Here is a 27,151-nt window from a genome sequence, read left to right as displayed (position 1 = left end):
AGTAAGCCACTTCATTTTCAACATATGAAGGATGTAGCTCTTAACTACGTAGCTTGTAAATCGATTCTGATTAGTCCATGATAATTGGTTGGATTCAATATTACCACGTCAAGCAAGTGGTCCGGTACTTTTGGTCTTTAAAAAAAATCCAACCTGGCTGGACCGCATGGCAACGGGCCTGCTAAATTTCAATCATGTTGGTTATACTGTGTCAGCATATCCTACTTTCCCAAAGCTACATCCTGACAACTCATTCACTATGGCTCTTTGCCCTCTAGCATCTTTTTCAGGGTGTCCTTTACTTCCATGTTCCTCAGGGTATAGATCAAGGGGTTGAGCAGGGGAATTACAAGACTATAAAACACAGAGACCACTTTGTTGTACTTCCACGAATCCCCTGCTTTAGGTAGCTGCAGGTACATGAAAAACAGCGTCCCATAGAAGATGACGACCACGGTGAGGTGGGAGGCACAGGTGGAAACGGCTTTGCACTTGCCTTCGGAAGACTGGATTTTTAGAATGGAAAAGAGGATGCACATGTAGGAGATGAGGACCGTCAGGAGGGATCCAGTGAGATTCACTGCTGAGAAGATCAAGAGCTGCTTTTCTTTGTTGCCAGTGTCAGAGCAGGAGAGGGCAAGGAGAGGGGGGTCAGCACAGTAGAAGTGGTGAATGATGTTGGAGTCGCAGAAGGACAACTGGAACGTCAGAACTGTTTGTATTACAGAGTTTAGGAAGCCGTAGGTGTAGACCCCTATCACCAACTCCTTGCAGACCCGCTGAGTCATAATGGCTGCGTAGATCAGGGGGTTGCAGATAGCCAAGTAGCGGTCATAGGCCATTGTGGCCAAGAGGAAGCATTCGGTGGTGGCAAAAGCACTGGTGAAGTACAGCTGGGCAAAGCAGCCTAAAAAGGAGATGGTTTTTTCCTTCACCAGTAAATTTTGCAGCATCTTGGGCCCAATGGAAGATGAATAACAAACATCGATGAATGCCAGGTGGCTGAGGAAATAGTACATGGGGGTGTGAAGCTTCAAATCCACCTTGATGAGCAGGATCATGCCAAGGTTTCCTACCAAGGTGATGAGATAAATTACCAGAAACACCACAAAGAGGGGAAGCTGGAGCTCTGGACGGTCTGTGAATCCCATAAGGACAAATTCTGTCACTGTGGTCTGATTGCCTCTTGCCATTTTGTTCTCTCTCTTGTTGGAAAAAGAAGAAACATGGCTTCAAAATGATTAGACTTAAAAATACAAACTTCTTACCTCTTTGTTCCAGGACCAGATGACAGAAATTTGGCTCCCCAATCCCAACGGTAAAAGACTGTCATTAGCCATGGGGCTTTATTCTGCCAAAACAGACTCAGAGAAGTCAGAGTCCGTTCATTCTCTCTTGTGATGGAAACTGACCAATTGACCTCCAAGTAAGTTGCACTGGGTTACACGCCCAACAATACTGTATGAGAACGCTGGTTTTCCCACAAACCCAAAATCTTATCAAATTTTAAACCTTTGCCGTCATAATGGTGAATACTGGGCAACTCATGTTGTCTTGATTTTTAAAAATGATGAGTAGGGGTTATTAGCATTTTTTCAAACAATTATTCGCATGTGTATTTCTTTTTCATGACTGCTCAGTTCAGTCTCTTTGCTAATTTTCCTATTAGGTTGTTAGTCTTCTAAGCATTTTATTTACAGGGCCTCTTTGCTCATTAAGGAAATCAACCATTTGTTTGATACCTGTATTGCAAGTTATTTCTTAGTCTGTCACTCAGCAGATTGGTCTGGTATTTTTTTCTTTGTGCTACACAGTAAATTTTAAAGGGTTTGGTGTCAACTTTATCAATCTTCCTTTTGAATTCTGATCCTTGTGACATACTTAGATAAACTTTCCTTGATTTAAAATTATTTTTAAAATTATCTCTTGCTCTATTCTAGGTCTTTACCGGATTTCATTTTTACATTACAATCTTTGCTCTCTCTGGAGTTTAATTTTGATATAAAGAATGAGGTAATCAACTCTTTTCATTTATTTATCCAAATAGTTAACCAGGTGTTCTAAAGCCATTTGTTGGTGAAACAATTTTCCAGCTGATTTTGTTGATTTAAAACTCCAGCCTTATCATATAGTAAAACAGTCATAAGTACTTGGGTCAATTTCTGATTCATTTTCTTTGTAGTTTCCTTCTAGAACAAGGACCAAACATTTAAATACAGTACTATAGAATTGGTTTTAGTATCTAGTAACAAAATTTGTGGCTATTTTCACATGTATATTTTCCAGATGAACTTTGACATTATTTTATCAAGTTCCAAAAAAATAAAAATAATCCTGTTTTCACTTAGAATGCTATTGCATTGAATTGGTATGTTAATTTGCTGAGAATTGACAGCTTTACAATCAAAACTTCTGTAAGTAAAGTATGTATGTCATTTATCAATGACTTTCTTAAACAGAGTTTTAAAGTTTTCTTTAAACTTTACAGATAGGGGTGCCTAGGTGGCTCAGTCGGTAAAGCGTCTGCCTTCGGCTCAGGTTATGATCCCAGGGTCCTGGGATTGAGCCCCACATCGGGATCCCTGCTCAGCGGGGAGCCTGCTTCTCCCTCTCCTCCCTGCTCATTCACTATCTTGCTATCTCTCTCTTTCTTTCAAATAAATAAATAAAATATTTTAAACATATAAACTTTACAGATAAACGTCCTATATATTTCTTTGAAGTCTATTTACAAATGTATCTTTTTATAACTATTGTAAAGGAAGCTTTTTTTTATTTTGTGGTTTATTTAAGGACTTTTTATATATAGAAAAGCTACGGATTTTTGTAAATTAATTTTATAATTATCTTCTTTACTATAGTTTCCTATCATTTAAAAATCGTTGTTAGTCGATTCTTTTGGGTTTTTCAAATACAGATTCATATACTATGAAAAGGATATGAACTTCTTCCCTCATTTCTGTATAGGATCTTTCATTCTTTTCTCTTTTCAACTTGCATTGGCTAGTCCTTCTTGATTAATATTAAAAATAGTGACAAAGTTGGCATTTTTTACCTTTTTTAAAGATTTTATTTATTTACTTGACAGAGAGAGCAAGAGAGTAAGAGCAGGGGGAGCAGTAGAGGGAGAGGGAGAAGCAGGCTCCCCACAGAGCAGGGAGCCTGATGCGGGGCTCGATTCCAGGACCCTAGGATCAAATTTTTACTTTTCAACCTCTTAAAGTGTGCTCCAAAAGCACAAGGGGACTCTCAGGCATATAGACAGACAGAATAGCCTGTGCAATATAACTGATGTTTGAGAAAAGCAAGGCTTTAAAGAACTGCACATATTTGGTGTAGTTAAAATACAAGCTCCCTAGAAGCAAGCCTGCCTTTGACACTGGCAGGGCCCAGGGCAAGAATAACAAATGCAGGCCTACATATCTATGCCTTAATAAATAAAAGTTAAAAGTAAAGATAACAAATTAATAAAATATGTTCTAGCTCTCTCCTCAACAAATGTACCTTTATAATAACCTGGAAGGCAGAATCCTTGGAGGTCCATGCTGGAATGAGGTGGCATGAGAACCTGCCTCTAACCCACATCTGTGGCTGGAACATGTATGCATCTTTTCACACCCCTGCAAAGAGCCATCCCTTGGCTTCTCTTAAGCCCTAAGTATGTGAACATTAGCGTTGTGGTTTACTCTTGTAAGGGTGATCTGGGAGAGAGACTCTTGTAAACTCTGAGGGCCATCTGGGCGAGGAATTTTAGGGTCTTGGTACCTGGAAGATGGTCTAGAAGGGAAGGATAGGATGAATGGAGGTTGGGGGGGGCATCTTTTGGCCTTGTCCCATGGAGTGTGGTGCAGCAGGAAGAGGCCCAGAATTGCCCTGAAGAATGTGGCCAAGGCAGTGTCCCTTTTGTTTGGCTCTAAGGGTAGTACTGCCTACAAGTAAATGCACATCTGGGCTAGAAAATTGAGGGCCTCATCCATTTTGAGGAGTTTGGTCTGTATCCTATAGGGAGTAGGCAGCCTTTGGAATGTACAGGGATGGTCATAGAAAATGGAAAGAACCTCAAAAAGTGAAAGATGGATTCAAGGAGAACATTTTAGTAAGGGATAGTTGAGCAAAGACTTAAGTCAGAGCAGCTCAGAGCATGTTTGGGGGACTGTGAGCATCCTTTCTGTTAAGAGCAAGCACATCTGAAGGAGATGAGTGAGAAACAAACCGGACGGCGATGGGGGGCCGCTATATTTTGTAGAATTTCACATGTCAGGGAGATTTTAATAGCTAGATCAGTAGTGAACGTGGATCCATTAAACATCAGAGCAGTAGAATGACTTGACCAGAGTTAAGCTTTCAGGGAGTTACTCTGGGAGCATGTGCAGGGTGCATTGAAGGGAGGGAGAGAGCCATCAGTAGGCATACCGGCTAGGATGTTAGGATGGAGAGATACCCCAAAGGCAGAGTCTGTGTCACTTGGCAGTGGACTGAGATCCAAGTTTTAAGTCTGAGAGACCAGGATAATGGTCACCTGAGAATTGGTAGTTCAATTAAATTTTACTTTGTCTCCTTCTCTTTCCTGAGGATCTGACACAATTTAAATACACACACACACACACACACACACACACACACACACACACACGTGCGCGCGCGCGCGAACCCATAAAGTTGAGGACTTAATGGGGGGAAGAAAAAGAAGCAGATTTCCCACTGTATTTATAACAAGTCCCTGTGAGGTAGTGCTTTTAGTAGAAACAGAAAGTCTGGGCTAGGAGTGAAGTAAAAGTGAAGGGGGTTGAGTTCAGTCTGAGGGGATGGTGGGTGGCTACCGCATGGGCACAGCTAGCAATATTGATTTGGGAGCCTTTAATGGACAGAAGACGGTAAAAGCTGTGAGAATCCATGAGACGAAACAGGGACATAGAAATAGGTAACAGCAAGGGTTCAAGGATAGATCTTTGGGAAAATTGTATCTTTAAGGTCTGGGGAGAGCAGTCGCCTGAGGTGCCCTGGTATGTCCAGGCCTACTCATATCAGGAAATGGTAAGGATCCTTTTAAGTATGGGCCTTTCTAATACTCCCGGTTTATTTATGATAGACATGGCCTATTTTGCTGTGGTCTTACTTCTCTCAATAATAGCTTAAAGCAAAACCAAACTTTGAGAGCTTCAGGAGTTGTACATAAGCAATCTTACTCAGTAAAATGTTTGTTGTTCTGGATTCTGTGCCATCCAAAGGCAAGAAGACATGCTTTCGTATTTATTTCTAGAATAGGTCAAGGCCCCCTGCCTCCATTCAAAGTATAATGGTTCTCACTTTAACTGTGACGCAGAACAAGTTAGTAACTCTAGAAGGACCCAAAAAGCCAGTGGACTGACGCTAACTTGTATTTATCAGCTCTTCATGACAGAATATTTTTCCTATGTTAGCAATTATTTACATAATTGCACATTTGCCTATTCAGTTTCTAAGACATGGTTAATGCATTCTAATTTCTAGATTTTTTTAAATTTCTTTTTGAATAGCAGAATATTTATTCATCATTTATCCTATGGAAATGCTTTTTTTTGCATTCAAAAATCTTCTAATTGAATGCTCTTTCTTAACAGTTTTTAGTCCAGTATGTACTCTGATTTTCTTCATGGGCAATTAAGTTTGAGGCTTACTGATAATATTAATGTTATCTATTAGTTCTTAGAATATAACTAGACCTGATGATAAATTCCAGGAAAAACAAAATAATAAATTTCTCATAATAAATATTTGACTTTTAATTTTCTACCTAAGAGAAAACTTATGATCCCTTTAAAAGATAAAATACTGAGCATTCTGATTAATGACTCCCAAACTTAGTGATAATAACCAGTGATTATTTAAATACTTTTGATGTGCCAAGATTCATTCACTTTTATACATTATTTTATTTAATACATAATTATCATTTCCCCCATTTTCTTAATGAGAAAACTGAGACAGAAATATTCAGTAGTTTTTTCCAAATTCACAAAGTAGAGAAAGTAGATGAGCCAGGATTTGAAACCAGGTAGGATGATTCTAGAATCCTCAGCCTAAACTATACTGCCTCCCCATTATGAGTCCTTTATGATATGATTTATGTATATATATTAAAATCCATTTATTTGTAAATTTAGATTCCTATGAGAAAAATTATTTCTTCTTAGTTTGTTCAGGTACCTTTAAATTTATTGTGTCTAACTAATATATTCAGTGTTTGGTAGTTTGGAGTATTGGTTTGTGTTTTACCATTCACTATTTGAACAATTCAAACAACTTTGTTTAAGAAATCTTCTTAACCCCTGGGAAGGGAGGGGCACATGAACTACTTTGAGAATCTGGTAAAAACTAAGTATCTGTTTCTGGGAAAGTTTCACTCATACAACATTCTGCATGCGATTTCAGAGGTTTCGTGAGTTGATCAGGCCCACGCTATGGTTTCCTAAGAGAATAATACGCTGACAAAAAAAATCCCAACTTTTCCAAGTAAGAGTCAATCTATCCTTCCCCATTTGCTTTTCTGCTGGAAGCAAAGCAAGCATACCTGTCCTCAAGCCTTGCCCTCTTCACAGTCCCGGACCTGAAACCCTTCTCTTGACTGCCTTGTAGTTTTTACCATAGCAGCCTTAGAAATGAAAAAAGCTTACCACGGTAGCACCTGCCGGGCAGTCAGTCCGGATTTCCAATGTTCTGGAAGCGTCCACCTCGAGTATTTCCAGCGAGAAGACTTCTTCATGTGGAAGACTTGGTTTCTGTGTTCCATACCGACAAACCTGTGAGTATTTATAAAATATAATGAGTCTGTTATCTCTTGTTATTTCAGAGCTTCCTGGGTACCAAGGGAACAGTATATACAGAGTTTCTAGGAGATATTTTACATTTAATTTGAACTACCCTTGGGAATAAAATCCCTGAATCATCCTGGTAACTAACGATGACTTGCATTCCGATGTTTGGTTCATGTGCCCAGGATGATTCTCAAGTCCAGAACCTTTGGTGTGATACTTGGAACTGTCTTCCTGCCCTTAGCAGGGCATATGCAGTGGGTGGCCTTGAAGTTGTGGCTGGGATGGGTGCCCAGGGAATGTTTTATAGGGGACAGGGTAAGGTTATGCAAAGATTATGTGACTAGGATGCACATATGGGACATTTTTGTTTGCAAAGAAAAGGTGGCCTTGGCTAGCATATTTATCACAACAGACAATGAAAGGGAAAAAAGCAGTCTTCATTTTTCCTATGGCTATATATTTCCTGTTGAACCAAATCAAGGAATAAAATCATATTCAAAGCCAGGTCAGCGACTAAATGTTCTAATAGTTTCATAGGCCTCACTCCCTTTCTCTCTCTCTTCCCCATTCCCCTCCAGACTGAAATTGGAACAATCAGTACACCCGATGTGGCCAGGGGCAGTTCTCCAGTTTTTGGAACCTGGCCCTCTAGGTCATTCGTTGTAATGGTGTGGTGCATCCCGTAAAGTATTGCTGCAAAGAACACTGCCCTCAACGTCAGCCTTCAAAGCAAGGCAGAGCTAAGGTGAGAACAATCTCCAACTAGAAAGCGCATTTGCTGTCTCTCAGCATTTCCCAAGTGCATTAATTCACACCAAAGAGGAGGAAGCTGGAAGAGAAATGTGTTTGTGTCAGACCTAGAGACATGGTTCCAGTGGCTTTTCCCAGTCAACTTCGCCATTTTAAGTAACTCGTAAAAAAATTTTTATTTGAGGAAACAATAAACAACCACTAAACAAAATTTCTAATATGGACGGTTACTCTTGTTTTTGTCTTGACTTTTCATTCTGCTTAGAGGAGAGACTTTCTAGGCTATAGATGGCATAGAGTGAAACGTAGGTTTGATTTGCTGAGTTGAAGAAGTCCATGGTTTTGCAAATGCCATATCTGATCTCAAGCGGGTTACCCTGGCACTGAGCAACAGGACTTCTATTTTGAGAGTCCCTAGGACTCGAGGCCTACTGCAAGAACTGGAGTAAGGGACAGAGGCAGAGAGTCAACTGAACTATTTTTTTGCCTTTCCTGTTACATCTCGTGTCTAGTCCCAGGTCAAACAATAATCGATGTGCTCTATATCAAAAATTGGTTTTTCTATGGAATTCTCATGCTCAAATGAGCCAATTATAGAAATTAAATATTGGGGGAGGGGAAGGGGGACAGCTAGGCCTCCTAAAGGCTGTTCTTGCAGAAAGCAGGTGACACTTGCATCTTGTCTGAGCAAGTGCCCAGCAGGGGCAAGGTAAGGAGAGAAACTGATACCAACAAAGCTGAGGGAAACTAGCCATGGCACTTTGGGGCCAGAATTTACACTGTGCCCCATTCCTCAGCACAACTGGGAAAGAAGTTCTAGATCTAGGAGTATCAGATAGTCACCAGTGAGGTTCCGAGGGGGAAGGTATCTTGAAGAATCTCTGGGTCATGAGATTTAATTGCAGTTTTTAGGAAGGACTTGAATTGAAGGAAGGTACACATATGATTCATGCATTCAGCTGGGGACAAACTTTAAAAGGAAGCATTCTCCGGGTATGCAAGAGTCTTGGTAATGTGAACACCCGAGGGGGGTGACTAGTAGTGAAGATGTCAGAGGCATAACTCAAACCCTCTAATATTTTGTTCTCCTACAACCAGGAACTCCTACAGGTGTGATGATTCCTTCGCTGAACTGTGAGTTGGCGGGTGCCCTGAATTACCGTGTTTGCCTCAGAGTAGCTGTTGCATTTGGTTTGAGGCTTAATTATACATTTAGATTTTCCTTGGTGGAAAGTCCCCATGTTAATAGTGTGGAGTAAGTTAAGCAACAGGGAATGTTCACTTATATTTCTGTCCTAATGTTACCAAAATTTAAATAGGCCTGGAAGAAATGTGGGTGTTAACATCTGAGTGGAAAAGTGCAACCTTTGGGGTAAAGAAAGGCTTCTTCACTCTTGTATTTACTGTCCTTGAATTTGTGAGTCATGCTCATGCTGTGACTTCCCATTAAACAGTTTGGCTGCCTGGCTTGAGGAAGGCCTCTTTATGATCTGAGAAAAGAGACAATTTGGGCTGTGATTATACTGGGGATTTTGCAATTCGGATGCCTGATTGATGGCATCTGTCTGTCTGTGACTGATTTGAGTGACATCAACATATTGACCTGTAGGATTTGTTCAGTAACGTGCTATAAGAGAGAATTATTTTGCAATAAAATGACACACCTAGTACTTGCAAATTAGAATTAATTTGATATGTATTTTCCTTCCGATAGCAAAGCCTGCAGATGAGAGTAACTCAGGATTTTTGCTGTTTACTACATAAGCTCAAGATAAACAAGGTATGTTACACACTGAGAAATGAATGCCTTCTGTATTTACCACCCAAAGACCCCCACAGAGTGCAACAGAAAAAAAAGGAGCGGTATAAAGAAAATTTTTGAGAAAACAATAAACAACCACTAAACAAAATTTCCAATATGGATGGTTACTCTTGTTTTATGTAAAACATTTTGATTTCCTGCCTTTGATAAATAATTATTTTTGTAATTCAAACATAGTATCCCAGTTTCTAAGGCCATGTGACACCAGTTCAGCTTAATTGTTAACAGCAAGAACTGCTTTCCTTTGAAGTTCATGTCTATAGTTTGAAGTTCATTCTACAGTCTTTTTCTTTGGTCCTGTCTCTGGGAAATTCCCTCCCTAAGAATGCCTTGAGGTGTGTGACGGGGGATTCAGCATGCTCATGGCCATGGTCACCTGGTCCTAGCCAGTTTGTTTTGGAATTTCAAACAAGAAAGTTGGATAGACCCAGGAATGAGAAGTGGAAAATGTAGCTAAAAAAAGGTTTCAGAAGGGAGAATCGTTGGGACTAGAGCCAGGTTGGAGACCTGGGAGATAAAGACAGTCCTAATAGCACTAGCAATCTTTACAGAGACAAAAGAAAAGAAAAGAAAAGAAAAGAAAAGAAAAGAAAAGAAAGAAAGAAAGAAAGAAAGAAAGAAAGAAAGAAAGAAAGAAAGAAAGAAAGAAAGAAAGAAAGAAAGAAAGAAAAGAAGCAAGAAAGGAAGGAAGAAAGAAAGGAAGAAAGAAGGAAAGAAAGCTGAGCGAAATCCCCAATATCCAAGAGCTAGAGTCTGTGGGGTTGTGGATGATGGTCCACTCAGCAAGCAGCAGTAGAGAGGCTACCATTACATGTGTCCTTGAACTCAAGGGAGTCCTGGCCAGCAAGTTATTTTGGATTTCTTTAGACACCATGATTGCATAGTTCATAAGGTGACCAATGGACATGGATTCACCATAGGATACTCTGGCCAGGAGACAATCATCCCTGGTGAGTGGAGCATGTAAGAAACAAATCTGTAAAAAGATGCGCATCGTGACAATGGCTGTTCTCGGTAACAGGAGACTGTGCAGTATGCAGAAGGAAAGACAGCGCCCCCCTGCAGGCTAAAATGTGCATGAGACAAGGGAAATTCCAACCAAGTTGGGTATCAGAATTGTCTCCTGTTTCTGTGCCAGGATGACGACATTCAATGCTAAGAAAAACACAAAGAGGGACTTCTTGATCTTCTGGGAACTTATGAAGGAAGTGTTTGGGACTGGTGCACTGAATTTCTCCATTTTGTTTGTTCTTGATTTTTTTTCTTGTGGAGGAGGGTGGGGAATGAGAAAATAGCGGACACTGAGGAAAACAATGAATAATCAGAGGGACTGAGATATAGATTAACTAGCTTTCCTTCAGCACAGTTCTGGTGTCAGTTTTGTACAGAAAACTCCCACATTGTTAGTGTGTACAAACAACATTGAACATGATTTTTTAAAAAATGACATTTGCTCCTATGGCTCTTCTCTTTTAAGTCCTATTTTCTCTCACTCCTTCCTTGAATTACACCACTACAGGCATGCATTCTGATAACACTCCACCTACACTAGAGACCAACTGTAGCAATTGATTTCTGAAGAATAAAAATGTCTGGGTAAAAGAATGGTGTAAAAATGTTCAATGGAAGGAATTCTGATGCTATATCATGATTCGATCGTAATCTAAGAAGATATTAAAATATCAGTTACCCAGGGCGCCTGGGTGGCTCAGTTGGTTAAGCGACTGCCTTCGGCTCAGGTCATGATCCTGGAGTCCCGGGATCGAGCCCCGCATCGGGCTCCCTGCTCAGCAGGGAGTCTGCTTCTCCCTCTGACCCTCTTCCCTCTCGTGCTCTCTATCTCTCATTCTCTCTCTCTCAAATAAATAAAATCTTTAAAAAAAAAATCAGTTACCCAGCTTAGTAAGTGAAAAAAGTCACACACCAAGTTATACCATCATAAAATTTCAAATCCTAAAAACTTTCCAGAGAGAGAGATTTTCAAAACGGTATTAGAAAAGCATCAACACATCTCACAACAGCTATGCTCAAAACCGGAAGACAATACATTGGTTCAAAATGCTCATGTAAAAGCATTTCTTTCCAGCCAAGCATTCTATAACTAGCCAAATCATTACTCAGTTGTGAAAGATAGAATAAATATATTTTCAAACTTGAAAACAAGAAGATATTAAGGTACAACTGGCATGGGCACTGTTGACAACTTCCTATGACTTAAAGCATGATGGTAAGATGCATAAGATTGAATGAATCAGATAATAAGATGTTGGCATTTGGTACTCCAGGTGTCTCCTCCTCCCCCATGGGTAGACACTCAAAGAGCTCACAGTATGTTCATTGCTAGACTGAACCCTCACATCCTTTTCTTTCTTACTCCCTTCAATACCACTTTATGTGAAAAAATGTCCTTTATACACCAACCGAATACCTAGAACTATAGCATTAAATAGCTAATTCATGCTTCAAAGCTACTGTTACATACTCAGCTCTGTAATTGTCTCCAGCCATTCTATTTTCAGAATTAGTTTAGCTTATTCACAAACTCATGTAGTTAAATAAGAAGACCTTTTTGCTTCAGTCCATGTACTTAGTTAGTTATGCCCAATTTCAAATTCCTTTTTTGTACATTTCATATTGCTTTTGCATTTGTGTTTGTACTATTATTGTTTGGATGCCCCTCCCCCGAGTACTTAATTTGTAAATGTACAAGCTTAAAATACACTTTGTGTATAACTTGAAAAGAAAAACAAAAATTGATCTACTCATCTCCTTAACTATTAGAGAACTCAGCTGAGAAAAGCAATCTGATAAAACAGGACAGAATAGGACATCTGTGATGTCCGAAGGTGGAGGTGTCAATAACTGTTTTACTGTACAACTAATAAAAGATTCAGTATCTTTTTGGCCATGGGTTATTTCTACAAAGGTAATCTTTTTATGAGTTTAAAAATGGCTTTTTTAGCCTCATTTATGTTCTTCTAGCTTCACTATAAGTCAGATTCTATTTGCTGAAACCTAGATCCTAACATTCCTAGAATCATTCTCATCTCTCACTTAGTCAACGTGTGTCCATTTGCCAGAATGCGGTTGACATGGGATATTATTTTAAGCTTGTGTTGATTCCTGAATGAAACCTGACCAGATGGCCCCTCTCAGTGGTGGGGGGGGGGAGGGAGGGCAAGTTTCAGATTCCGACAGTACTTACCAGTCATCCATAAAGCCGTTAATGGAGATTTTAGAAATTTTATTAAAAATGCTAGGTTTGTTTGATTTCAAAGAGCCAGGTAGTTTCAGGCCTCAGAGTGGGAGAAGATGAATTTCTCTAGTATTTGTAATTTCTGTTTGAATCATATATATAATGAAGAATGTGTATACACACACACACACACACACACACACACACACACATAGGGAGAGTTAAGAATTGATGGCATCCCCTGTTGCTCTAATGGCCCCATTATCTGGGGAAGTGTCATGCCTTGCAAAAATGTATTACCTTGAGCTGCTGGGGAGACAGATAGGCAGAGACGGTGTCTCACCTACCAGGTCTCAGGGGCCAGTCTTCAGTTCTGCACCTCAGCTTCAGTTCCAGATATAGGAGATGTGACTCCCTGAACTAATGCTCAGACTCAGTGTGGTCTCTGAAATTGACTATGAGTAAAGGCTGCCCTGCTCCCCGAGGAGTCATTAAAATCATCTACTCTGCGCCAACTAATCCAAACCCAAAGTCTAGTTTCAGGAAAACAACTTCACATCAAAGGCAACTAATTGTTCTAATGAGCTTGAAAATGTCTTTGCTTATAATTGCAATAAGATAAGTAAGCCTTGGCTTCAGAGCCTCCATACTAGTAGGACTGAATAATAATGATAATAAAAAATGAGAGGAGCATCATAGTAGTAATAGCAGTAAGTTAATTCTAGTGTAAACATTCTTTCCTCCTTTTCTAGTGGAAAACAGTGAGTGACAGAGGCATCCGTTACCGCTGGAGCAGTGACGGGGCTGGGGTTCCAGAAGCAGAACAATGCCTATTTGATTTTTTGAGAGTGAGAGGGAGGGGCAGAGGGAGAGAGAAAATCCCAAGCAGGTTCCACACCCAGTGGAGCCCCACACAGACTCCATCTCAGGACCCCAAGATCATGACCTGAGCTGCAGTCAAAAGTCCAACGCTCAACCAACTGAGCCACCCAGGCATCCCACAATGCCCATTTTAAATTGGGTTACTTGTGGGGCGCCTGGCTGGCTCAGTCAGTAGAGCTTACAACTCTTGATTTCAGGGTTATGAGTTTGAGCCCCACATTGGGTGCAGATATTACTCAAAAATAAAATCTTTAAAAAAATTCAGTTATTTGTCTTGAATTGTAAGTGCTCTTTATAAGTTGATACAAAGCCCTAATCAGATATGACATGCAAATATTTTTTCCTATTCTGTGTGTTGTTTCTTCACTGATTGATAGTTTCCTTTGAAGCACAGTTTTAACTTTAATGAAGTAAATTTACCTATATTTTCTTTTGTTGCTCATGTTTTTGATATCATTCCTAAGTATCCATTACTAAATCCAAGATCATGAAAAATGGAAGGAGTGGAACATATATGAGTGTGTGTGTTAATGTGAATGGTGGGGGTGTGCAAAATTTTAACTGCGAAGCTACTTAATTCAGCCTTGATTAAAGTTAGAGTTACAACCAGAGGGCTTATATCAATAGCTGCAAATTTGAAAGACTGAGAAACTGCATTTTTTTTAAGTAAAATTCTTTTAATGATAAAGCAAAAAATAAATGGGTTGAAAGTAAGAGTTGTTATCTCAAGTCTCCTTTTCAAAAAACTAGTTACTGATTGCAAAAATAACAGACATGACTTTGTAAAAAATTGAAAGTCCTCTCATAATTCTCCTTCTAAACATCCCTTCAACTCTTTTTCTAGACACAAAAGCATTAAATAGATAGGGTTATAAAAATGAGCTCATGGTGTAAATACTAATTTGCAACCTTTGCTTTTTTTCAGTTAACATCATTGTTTCTTGGGTATTAAGGAGGGCATGTATTGCATGGAGCACTGGGTGTTATACGCAAACAACGAATCATGGAACACTACATCAAAAACTAATGATGTACTGTATGGTGACTAACATAACATAATAAAATTAAATTAAATTAAAAAAATAATGCTGACTTAAAAAAAAAGGGGGAGAGCATTAGGATAAAGGATACTCTCCTGCCTTAAATAGAACCAGATTAATGTACGTGCAAGATACGGAGAAATGTCCAAGAAACAATGACGTTAACTGAAACTGCATTTTTAAGTAACATAGATTTTGAGATGAAAATGAACTGAATTCACCATTATATCTTGTGGTATAGATATGAGTAAAATGTTAGAAAAATATTTTTCACATGTATATAACTAAAGGAACTAAAGACCTATTTTGAGGGGGTGGTATTTATACCTTACTTAGCTAGAATAAAGTTGAAATGCTTACTTTTAATAAACTTGCCCGTGAGATTCCACTTTAGCTCTACTTGTTTATTGCTCTGTATCTTTCCAACTTGACACTTGCTTGTCAGCTGTGAGAAATTATTGATTTTTGTTTTCTCTTTGTAGAATATTGAACTAAATTTATTTTGTTTTGATATCTAACCCTTGATTATTCTGTTCTGACCTTGTTATAATTAACTCAACAAATAATATCTGTAGTAATTCTCAGACTTGGAAAAACCACTGCTTTTCTCCTTGTAACAATTATGTTCAAATTAAATAAATAGGGAAAATAGCAGTAAAAGTTCCAGTCATTAATTCCAATGCGGGGGGAGGATCCTCCGCAGAACCACCAAGTAATTCTCTGGACATTGACTGAGTGTCATACAATTCAACTCAATTCTGACATTATCTACCTGGAGATAACATCAGACCCTACACGTTAAAGGCACAGTCCCACAAAACTCCCCCCGCCCCCCATCACCTAACTTCAGCTGCCAATCCCAAACCCAGGTACCACCTGTGCATCTGACCCACCAGCTGTAGATTAGAGGTTCCTACAACCCTGCTTGTACTTCAGACAAACAGGCACAAATCCAGGTTGTTACCTGTACTTCTGGCGGACTGGCTCTAAGTTATAGGTTCCCACAACCCCCACCTCAGGTTTGGTTAATTTGCTACAGCAGCTCACAGAACTCAAAGAAACATTTTACATATTAGATTACCGATTTATTATGTGAGGATATAACTCAGGAACCGCCAGATGGAAGAGATGCACAGGGCAAGGGGAAAGGGTGTGGAGCTTCCGTGCTCTCTGAGCACGCCACTCTCCCCAAATCTCCATGAGTTCACCAACCTGGGAAGCTCTCCTAGCCCCTCCCTTTGGGGTTTTATGGAAGCTTCATTATCTGGGCATGATTGTTTAGCTGATTCAGTACCCAGCCTCTCTCTCCTCCCCAGAAGTCAGGGGGTGGACTTGGAAGTTCCACCCCTCTAATCACATGGCTGTTTCCCCCTGACTACAGCCCCAAGCCCCAATCCCTGAAGTGCACTCCAAGGGTCACCTCGTTAACACAATAAAAGGCTCCTGGTTGCTCTTACCACTTAGGAAATTCTGAAGGTTTTAAGAGCTCTGTGCTAGAAACCAAGACTAAGACCAAACATATATTTCTTATTATTCATCACAATATCACAAGCAAAACACATATAGAAATCCTAATTTTTCTTTAAGAAAGCATATTATCTACAGACACTGAGGTATCTCAAACATGAACTAGTTTAAAGAGTAAAAAGTTGTTCTGTGCTGGGAGTAGGAATTTGGATTTGTGAAGAACTGCTCAGTGGGCCATTGTTTTCTTTATGAGCCATTTTAGCTAAGGGCATGTAATTATTTGATAGTGCAAAAAGTGAATAATATTAAATCCTTTTAATAACTCCCTCTGGCTATTGTGTGGAAGGCCAAATGTGCTTATAGGGAAATCAATAAGGACAGCTATTGCAGCGTTGAGAGGCAAAGAACATTTGAGAGGAACTTAGTGATATGGAAAACAAAGGCAGAAGAAAAATTATTAAATTTCCTTAATACCTACAGTCCATCGACAAGTCCTTGAAACAGGCGGAGTGACATTCCTCTAAGGACTCAACTGCCTGGATGTTAATACTTTGCTAAGGGCAAAAGGCAATCTTAGCCCAATCCCCCCTCCCAGCCAGGATCCTGTAAGTCTACTTTAACATATAAAAATTCCTTTAGAAATTTCCTTTATCTCTAAACCCCCCAAGATACGTGTTGGCAATCATCCCCCGAGCATATGGCCCACTGATATACATCTGAAGGATCTCATGACTAAGGTTTTATTAGACGGTAATAAACGACCTTTTCCCAACAAGAGCTAGCCCCCTCAAGGTCCTGGAAACCTTGCTTCCAAAATTCCTTAGAGACCTACACTATCCTTAACCCCCTCCCAACTTGAAAGTATAAAATCGGCCACTCCTCCTGACCCCAGTGCAGCTCTTTCTGCCCACAGGGCCTGTCCCCATGCTTTTAATAAAACCACCTTTTTGCACCAAAGACTTCTCAAGAATTATTTCTTGGCTGTCAGCTTTGAATCCTAATGTCTTTTCCTACATCACTTAGGAGGTAAAATCAACAGGAGCTGGTTATTGATGAACACAGTACTGGAAATTAGGATCCTGAGTACTGGCCTGGTTCTCAGTGATGTGGGAAACAAAGGCAGAAGAAATGTAGATAAAATTAAATGTCCTCATAATCTGCAACCCACTGACAAATCTTGAGGCGGGTGGAGTATGACCCTTCTCCAGGAAGCTCCCAACTGTCCTAATGTTAATGCCTTGCTAGAGGGAAAAACAGCCTTAGTATGACAATAGCAAGGTCTCCCGGTATCCTGGGAGTCTTCTTCAGCATATGAAAGTCCTTTTGGAACTTCCTGTTATTTCTCCCCACCCTAAAGTATATGATCAGTTGCCCCTCACTATCCAGGGGCAGCAGCTTTTTCTGCCCAAGGATCCCTGTCCCTGAGCTTTAATAAAACCACCATTTTGCACTAAAGATGTCTCAAGAATTCTTTCTTGGCTGTCGGTTTCAGACCCCACGAACCTCACCAACATTCCAAAAACTACATCACTCAGGGACAGACTGCAGGCCCCGCCAGTTGTAGGGAATTAGGCAGTGTTAAGGGAAGAGAGAAAACTAAATCAAGGACTGGCTGGGAACCAGTGGTTATCACTGAGGCACTCAAGTCTTGAAGTTGCCTGGACGGCAGTTCTAGTTAAAAGTACACCGTCTACCATGCTGGGTGTAGAGATTACTTAAATAAATAAAATTAAAAAAAAAAAAAAAAGTACACCGTCTAGCGTTTAGTCTGACCTGAATTTTGAACAAGGATTTAGTTCGACCATTTGAGCGCATGTGGACAAGTGGCTTAATCTAAGCTTCAACTTTCTCTTGGTAAAGTTAAAATAATGGAAATACTTAGTTCACCAAATTATTGTGAGGATTAAATGAGAAAATGTAAGCAAAAAATCAAGCACCGTGTTTGGTAAGGAGTCAAATCTGAACAAAGGTTGGTTAGCATTATTACTGGAAAATCCATCAAGGGTGTATCAGGAAGGGGAGATAGGACTTTCTACAATTTGGTTTAGCAAGAGAATTAGATTGAGTGTTCAGGTTGAAGACAGCTGTTTCTATCATCATCCTTCTTGTGGGATAAACCACTAGCCAGTAGTCATACCTTTGAGGCATGCAGGCCAAGTCTGATCAGGGAGTCATCCCAAACATCTTTATACTACAGAGTTCCCTACGTACACACAATTTTAAAGATACTCATTTACTACTTTTTGCTAGGAAAAAATGTATACATGTTTAAAAATTGTCTTATTTAAAATTCAACCTTCCATGGCATTCCACCCTGTTACCCCAGGCACCTAATGGAGTGCCTTACCTTTATCACTATAAAACACTCCCACAATGAACACATTTTGAATGAATGGAGCTAAAGTTATATTTCATATTTTTAGTATTCCTTAACCTGAAATATCAAAGTACACTTAGAGCCAATATTCAGCCATTAGATAACTTATATTACACTCCCAATAATTATCAAATGAAAGTGCACCACTATCTAGATAAAAAAAAACAAAAACAAAAAGATCGCTTGAGAATTGACAGAACCCTTAAAGATGAGCTGTGTCTGTGCAAAGGGAACTGCTCCATATTCACTGAAGAATGTGATAATGATCTCTGGTGCTTTTAAATTCACAGTTCAATCTCTAGAGTCTTCAGAGATTTCTTCCCAAAGACAAACAATAATATAAGATAGCATGGCTGCTATGTAACAATGACTGAATTTCTTGCTCTAGGACGAATGAATTCTTATTTCAAGAGGTAGGATTTTGGCTTTCATGACTTCACTCATGTTGTATCTCTACTCTCAAGTCATTGTGGAGAAACAGGGCAGATGTAACCCAGCAGTCAGCTAACAAGTGACCTTAGCTGAGTTAATCTACATTTCTGCGGCCTATTTAGTGCATATTAAATAGGCATACTTCCGGGTACCAGGATTCATCATTTATCCATTCCTAAGACCAGAAACTCACATGGTCTTCTTACCCCATCTAAATAAACTCGGAACTCAACATTAATGCTACTAAATTCACTAGTCTTGAGATGCTTTGGGGACTTACTGTTAGTAAATACCTTGCGGAAAGACTTCCTTTACTTACTGTTCTGAATGCTTTAGCTTACACGCAAGCAGATACAATGGACAAAGTCTAGAATATAAAGCCAGAAGACATGGAGATGAGATTCAATCTGGCCACTCGCTGGGTGGACATGGGTAAACTTCTTAACTTTTCAGGTTGGAACTTCATTCAGCTGTACATTATGTTGAAAATAAAATTATTTTATTCTATAATTCTCCAATGGGAGAACATTGCTACCTTAGAAAATGATTTGTCTGAATAAATGTAGTTTATGTCCTAGATATTAATCATGTTTTGCAGAGTAATTAGATTGACATATCAATCTACTTAATAAGACAATACTTTAAATATTACATGTACCTAATAAATTTATAATAGGTGACTTTTCATTTATAACCTTAATTTGAAATTCCTTTCTATTTCTTCTTTGTCCTATTAAGAAAATTGTATTTCTCCTTTTTAAAAGATGGTCTTGTTTTACTGATACTGTAAACTTTGTGATTAGTACCTTTTTTATATGTTAGCTATTCTCAAGTAGAAAGGGTAATTTGTTATCCACCCATTTCCAAGAGACTCTGCTTCATCTTAAATATTATTTAATTTCATTTATAGCATAGCTACCAAAGGAATGAACTAGATTCAAACTGTCTGGGATTCCTATTTTGATTCTACCACATGCTACATAAACTTAGATAAATTACTTAATATTTTCAAGGTCAGTTTCCACATCTATAAATCATATAAAAATGTTTAATATTATTTCATAGAAATTATACAACTATATATACAAAATTCTTAACCCTGTGCCCACTACTTAGTAAGCATTCCATAACATTAGCTATTACCCAAGACTCCATTAAAATGTGTAAATATAGGCTATTATACACATTTTCATTCTTTCTGTTATGCTTACCATTCCTTTTGTTCTTTATGTAAGTCTTATGTTTTTAATCTTTAGCTTTAAAGCTACTTTAAATACATTTTATAAATAAAGAGAAAAGGGTACATTATTTGAAGGTTTCCTAGTTTCTGCTGAATTCTTAAAATAGAGAATACTCATATACATAAATACCTAAACTTTTTACTCTAAAACTATATGTAAAATATAAATTTTTTACTCTGAAGTAAAAAAAAAAAGTCCAAACTTAATTTGAATATTTACTTGTTTATAATAACCTCTTTGTGCATTAACGAAAATGAAGCCATCGAATTTCTAACTCCTGCAATGTTCTCACCACAGGTTCATTTGGGGAGCTGCTACATTGCCTCATGGATTCACTGGGGGGTGGGAACCACACTGCAGTGATAGGGTTCATTTTATTGGGCCTAACTGACGACCCTGTCCTTCAAGTCTTCCTCTTCATGATCATCCTCTGTGTCTACCTGGTGACCATAACTGGCAACCTCGGCACAATCATTCTGATCAGGATGTCCTCTCAGCTTCACCACCCTATGTATTTTTTTCTGAGCCACTTGGCCTTGGCTGACTTAGGCTATTCATCTTCTGTCACACCCAACATGCTTATAAACTTCCTGGTGGAGAGAAATACAATCTCGTATCTTGGATGTGCCATCCAGCTGGGTTCAGCTGTTTTCTTTGGGTCAAGTGAGTGCTTCCTGCTGGCTGCCATGGCATATGATCGCTTCCTGGCAATCTGCAACCCACTGCTTTATTCAACCAAAATGTGCACGCGAGTTTGTGTTTGCCTACTCGCTGTGACTTACATAGGTGGTTTTCTCAATGCTTCCTCTTTCACCATTTGCTTCTCTTTTTTACTCTTCTGTGGACCAAATCAAGTCAATCATTTTTTCTGTGATTTTGCTCCTTTAGTTAAACTCTCCTGTTCTGATAGCAGTAACCCCGCAGTCGTCCCCTCATTTACGGCTGGCTCCATCATTGTGGTCACGGTGTGCATCATCGTGGTCTCCTACATCTGTATCCTCATCACCATCCTGAAGATGCGCTCCACTGAGGGACGCCACAAGGCCTTCTCCACCTGCGCGTCCCACCTCACAGCGGTCACTCTGTTCTATGGGACCATCACGTTCATTTATGTGATGCCCAAGTCCTGCTACTCGACTGACCAGAACAAGGTGGTGTCTGTGTTTTACATGGTGGTGATCCCCATGTTGAACCCCCTCATCTACAGCCTCAGGAACAGTGAGATGAAGGTGGCTCTGAGGAGAGAGCTGGGCAGAAAAGTATTTTCTTAGTGAAGCTTGTTATTTTATAGTATTTGATAAAATAATATACCATAAATATAATAATAAAAAGGATATTGAGTGTCTGTGGTCTAAACATGTCAGTCCATATGTCAGCCAGCATGGAGCTTTTTAGAGTAAAGTAGAGGGTGGATTTTCTGATATCAATTTGTAAATCAGAGGCTTATAGTGAGTTACCTTTAACAAAATTAATTTTAATTTAAATTATAAACACAAATTGGTTCACATGAAAACATATCTAATCAACTGAAAATCATAACTTTTATTCATATTTTTTCAAAAGCAGTTCTCTGTATTAGTTAAGGTTATTGTACCTCTAAACCTTTAAGACTAAGTCCATTTCAACAGCAGTTTATCCTGAAATAAGCATGATAATTATTATGACTGAGTACATCCTGAGGGGAAATGACCAAGTGGAACCAGACAGTAAAGTTACTGGAAACATATTTTTGCAGTAAGCTTATCTGCTGGGGGTGGGCTCTGTGGACCCATAAATGCTGGCCTGTGTTCTGGGTCTCTGGGTTCCAGCCTAGTTGCAGGGACCTCATAAAAGAACAGAATGAGATGCCCCTGACTAACCTGTGAATGCTTCTGTCAGGTGAGATAGGTGACTTCTCTGTGGGAGTGAGCATGACCCTGAACTCCTCAGGGACAACTCTTGGAGAGACTTGTTCATGGGCAGACTCCCATCCTGTGAAGGAAGCTGGAGGAGACTGGGATTGTGTTTTTCCCATGAAGCTTAACTTACCTTTATGTACTGACAATTACCACAACTTATTTCTCTTTCCCAGTCCTCTCTTTAACATTTTAGACAAAAATATTTTTGTCTAATGAAACTCAAGAACAGATTATCTCAAACGGAAGTATCATTTCCTACCCCAAATTGCTCCCTCCAATATTATGCATCCCAGGAAGAGGCCCCTCATTCAGTTTATGGATTCTGAACCCTGAGAGAAATGGATTTCTTTTCCCCCTTCACATTCTGCATCCAGTCACAAAATGTTATACATTCAGAGTCCAATATTCACTTCCTACTTCTTTTCATTACGTTGTCAGCACTTGTGTTTCAAACTACCACTTGTACATTTATTTTACAATAGGACTCCCGTGATAGCTCATTTTATGTGTTGATTAAGCTATGGTGATCAGCTATGGTCAAACACCAGTCTTGGTGTGGCTGTGAAGGTATATTTAGATGTAACTAACATTTAATCAGTAGGCTTTGAGTAAAGTACATTACCCTCCATAATGTGAGGGGTGCTTGTTCAATCAGTTGAAAGCCTGAAGAGAAAAAGCTGAGGTCCTCTGAAAAAGAGGGATAATGACTTTGAACTCAAGACTTCAACATCAACTATTATGGAATTTTAAGTCTGCTGGACTGCACTGTGGATTTTGAAATTGCCAAATCCAACAATTACGTGAGCCACTTCCTTAAAATCTCTCTCTCTGTATATGTATTTTTATATTCATATATATTTTTTATTGGTTCTGTGTCTCTGGATAATGCTAATACAACCCTAACCAGCTTTCCTCTACCCTCTTTTATGCTCTTCCAATTCATTCTCCATACAACCATGACTTCTTTCATTAATATCTCCCAAAGAGCTTAGAAAACAGGCAAATTTTATTTACTTAATTTTAATTCCAGTATAGTTAACATACAGTGTTATATTCGTTTCAGGTGTATAATATAGTGATTCAACAATTCCATACACCACTCAGTGCTCATCATGACAAATGCATTCCTTAATCCCCATCACCTATTTCACCCATCCCTCCACCCACCTCCCTTCTGGTAACCATCAGATTGTTCTCTATAACTAAGAGTCTGCTTCATGCTTTGTCTCTCTTTTTCCCTTTGCTCATTTGTTTTGTTTCTTAAATTCCACATATGAGTGTGATCATATGGTAGTTCTCTTTCTCCATTGATTTATTTCACTTAGCATTATATTCTCTAGCTCCATTCATGTTATTGCAAATGGCAAGATTACATTCTTTTTTATGGCAGAGTAATATTCCATTACACACACACACACACACACACACACACACACACACACACACACGCCACTTCTTGTTTATCCATTCATGTATCGATGGACACTTGGGCTGCTTCCATAATTTGTCTATTATAAACAATACTGCTATAAACATAGGGGTGCATGTATTCTTTTGAATTAGTGTATTTGTATTTTGGGGTTAAGTACCTAGTAGTGCAATTACTGGATCATAGGGTAGTTCTATTTTTAACTGTTGAGAAACCCCCATACTGTTTTCTACAGTGGTTGCACCAGCTTGCATTCCCCTTTCTCCGCATCCTCACCAATGCTTGTTGTTTCTTGTGTTTTGATTTTAGTCATTCTGACAGCTGTGAGGTGATATCCCATTGTAGTTTTGACTTGCAGTTCCCTGATGATGAGTGCTATTGAGCATCCTTTCATGTGGCTGCTGGTTATCTGGATGTCTTCTTTGGAGAAATGTCTGTTCATGTCTTCTGTTCACTTTTTAACTGGATTATTTCATTTCTGGGTATTGTTTTATAAGTTCTTTATATGTTTTGGAAACTAACCCTTTATCAGGTATGTCATTTGCAAATATCTTCTCCCATTCAGTAGGTTGTCTTTTAGTTTTGTTGATTGTTTTCTTTGCTGTGCCAAAGCTTTTTCTTTTGATGCAGTCCCAATAGTTCACTTTTGCTTTTGTTTGCCTTGCCTGAGAAGATATCTAGAAAAATATAGCCAAGGGTGATGTCAGAGAAATTATTGCCTGTGCTCTCTTCTAGGATTTTTATGGTTTCAGGTCTATTTAGGTCTTTAACCCATTTTGAATTTGTTTTTGTGTATGGTATAAGAGAGTGGTCCAGTTTCATTCTTTTGCATGACGCTGACCAATTTTCCCACCACCACTGTTGAAGATACTGTCTTTTTCCCACTGGATCTTCTTTCCTGCTTTGTCAAGGATTAACCATATAATAGTGGGTTTGTTTGTTTTCTGTGCTGTTCTATTGACCTATGTGTCTATTTTTGGGCCAGTACCATACTGTTTAGATTGCTACAGTTTTTGTAATATAACTTGAAGCCCGGAATTGTGATAGCTCCAGCTTTGGTTTTCTTTTTCAAAATTTCTTTGGCTATCTGGAGTCTTTTGTGGTTCCATATGAATTTTAGGATTTTTTTGTTCTAGTTCTATGAAAAATGCTGTTGGTATTTTCATAGGGATTGCTTTGGGTAGTATAGATATTTTAACATTTGTTCGTCCAACCCATGAGCATGGAATGTCTTCCCATTTCTTTGTGTTGTCTTCAATTTCTTTCATCAGTGTTTTATAGTTTTCAGAGTACAGGTCTCTGAACTGTTTAAGTTTATTCCTAGGTATCTTATTATTTTTGGTGCAATTGTAAATGGAATTGTTTTCTTAATTTCTATTTCTGTTGCTTCATTAGTGTATAGAAATACAATTGATTTCTGCACATTTATTTTGTATCTTATGACTTTACTGAATTCATTTATCAGTTCTAGTAGTTTTTTGGTATAGTCTTTAGAATTTTCTACATATAGTATGTCACCTGCAAATAGTGAAAGTTTTACTTCCTCCCTCACCAATTTTGATGTCTTGTATTTCTTTTTTTGTCTGATTGCTGTGGCTAGGACTTCCAGCACTATTTTGAATAAAAATGGTGAGAGTGGACATCCTTGTCTTGTTCCTGATCTTAGGGGCAAAGCTGTCGTTTTTCCCCATTGAGTATGATGTTTGCTGTGGGGGGTTTTCATAAATGACCTTTATTATGTTGGGGTATGTTCCCTCTAAACCTACTTTTATCATGACTGGATGTTCTACTTTGTCAAATGCTTTTTCTGCATCTATTGAGATGATCATATGGTTTTTTATACTTTCTCTTACTGATGTGATGTATCATGTTGATTGATATGTGAATATTGAACTGGCCTTGCATCCTGGGAATGAATCCCACTTAATTGTGGTGAATGGTTTTTTTAATGGATTGTTGGATTCTGTTTGCTAGTATTTTGTTGAAGATTTTTGCATATATTTTCATCAGAGATATTGGCCTGTAGTTCTCCCTTTTTGTGGTATCTTTGGTTTTGCTATCAGGGTGATACTCACCTCATGGAATGAATTTGGAATTTTCCTTCTTCTATTTTTTGAATAGTTTGAGTAGAATAGGTATTAAACTCTTCTTTAAAAGTTTGGTAGCATTTGAAAAGGCAATAATTCTTAAAATGACTCACAGAGTCCTGAATACAGCCCCTGTTCTATTTCTATCTCTCGCCAGTCTTCCTTGGTCTCCAAATACCCAAACTCTAAGAATCAATCATTTGGTCTTCTTTTAAATCCTTAAACAGGTCCATAGTCTTTGCTGCCTCAGCACCCTCTCACATGCAGTGCCCCTACCTGAATTCATTAGCCCCCCCTTACCTTGGTAACACCTACTTATGCTATAGATACGAACTTGAGTGTTGTTACCTATCTGTGAAGCCGTCTTGAGGCTCCAGAACCAATTAAGTACACCTGTAGAACTCTGCATATTTTCTTCAGTATATTCAGTGCACTTACAGACTTAATATTTGTTTTCTCCACAATGCTGAAAGCTTTCCATAGCTACCACCATGTCTTTGCTCTTTCCCCATGCATGTAAATGACACACAGTAAGCAAAAATGCATCTTTGAAATGAATGAATGAAAAATTAATAAGGGAATGGATGACTGAATGAGTGTTTGCTCTGGTGCGAACCATTGACTCTGCTGCTGTAGAATCCTGGCCACTGATCCGCTGAATGCTTCAGCCTGATGCAAGTGACTAAATGTTTGGGTCAGATCCTGCTACAGTTGTGACAGGCTTTTGCACAAACTCATGCTCAGCACAGCTACGCCACTGCCTCCACACCGTTCCACAGATTGGCAACTAGAATCCCAGCCTTGTTTAGTAAAAGTTTTGTTTTTACATGGGTGGAGAGTTAGAAGATCTAGAAATCAAATGTTAGTGAGAGGAGTAGTACCAGTGGTACCAGTGTGAGCAATAGGAGCTAACACTATAAGAGTGTTTACTACATTCCAGGTACCGTTCTCAGGGATTTACACATATTGACCTAATTAATCCTCAGAATAACCTTATGAAGTTTTTTGTTTCCTAATCTGTATTTTACAGAGGATGTGACTGAAGCATATAAAGGTTAAGCAAAAGCTCAAGGTCACAAATATCCTCTTAATATTTTGCCTTCTTTTAAGGCATATACTCTCTGACAGGCTGGGGTGTGGGGCTCTTCAAGACAACTTCACCACTAGAGGACTTCCATCCGTCCCGGACACATTCCTTTCCAGTCAACCCTTACTGTTCAGAGTTCAGGGTAGAGATTTCTCTGTTGGATATGTCAGGCTAACTTGGTCTGATGACCAACTTTCTGGCACAAAATAAATTAGGAGGTAGATAAATATCTCTAAATTTTTTAAAGCATAGACTTCTGGTTCCACTGAAGATGAAGTAGCTCCATTCCTCTCAGGTCCTCCCCTCTTGTTACACACACACACCAAACACCAAACACAAAAAAAATCTGTTACAGATAAAACAAGCATAGGAAGATTCTAAAGGTAGAAAGAAGAAGGCAGCCTGCTAGGGATTTTGGGACCTGAGGAACAACACAGCAGTGAGTCCCTGGGTTTCCTTATATCCTGGACAGCATACTACAGAAGCCTCCCATCCAGAACCACAAAGAGACACAGACAAAAAGAACTCTAAGAAAACCCAGTTTCTCCTAACCAAAGAACTGGGAAAGAGTGGCCTTAACAGAATATAAAACATTTTGGCCATACCTACCTTACTCCAGACAAATACCTATGGAAAATCATACCCACCA

At 39.0% G+C, this 27,151-nt stretch overlaps 2 protein-coding genes across 3 annotated transcripts; one reads left to right on the top strand and one right to left on the bottom strand.

Moving 5' to 3' along the window:
• Window positions 1–257: 257 nt before the first annotated feature.
• LOC113914123 (olfactory receptor 1030-like) lies at window positions 258–27,151 on the bottom strand. Of its 2 annotated transcripts, none has more exons than XM_027579019.2 (3): window positions 27,112–27,151; window positions 6,654–6,779; window positions 258–1,205 (listed from the first exon to the last, which is right to left on the bottom strand). In XM_027579019.2, the coding sequence occupies exon 3, from the start codon at window positions 1,191–1,193 to the stop codon at window positions 258–260; it is 936 nt and encodes a 311-aa protein (XP_027434820.1). In that variant the 5' UTR covers window positions 1,194–1,205; window positions 6,654–6,779; window positions 27,112–27,151. The 2 variants fall into 2 exon arrangements, with proteins under 2 accessions (XP_027434820.1, XP_027434821.1); XM_027579020.2 differs by lacking the exon at window positions 27,112–27,151 and adding an exon at window positions 20,784–20,917.
• On the top strand, window positions 20,247–21,272 carry LOC113914122 (olfactory receptor 502-like). Its single transcript, XM_027579018.2, has one exon. It carries the CDS (start codon window positions 20,328–20,330, stop codon window positions 21,270–21,272), a length of 945 nt encoding a protein of 314 aa, XP_027434819.2. The 5' UTR covers window positions 20,247–20,327.

The sequence above is a fragment of the Zalophus californianus genome, chromosome 11 (assembly GCF_009762305.2).
Source record: "Zalophus californianus isolate mZalCal1 chromosome 11, mZalCal1.pri.v2, whole genome shotgun sequence".
Classification (NCBI taxonomy): Eukaryota; Metazoa; Chordata; class Mammalia; order Carnivora; family Otariidae; genus Zalophus; species Zalophus californianus.
This window is presented reverse-complemented; position numbering and strand designations above follow the sequence as displayed.

Coding starts and splice junctions, on each gene's coding strand:
- LOC113914122 (XM_027579018.2), top strand. CDS start 20,328: ATGGATTCACTGGGGGGTGGGAACCACACTGCAGTGATAGGGTTCATT.
- LOC113914123 (XM_027579019.2), bottom strand. CDS start 1,193: ATGGCAAGAGGCAATCAGACCACAGTGACAGAATTTGTCCTTATGGGA.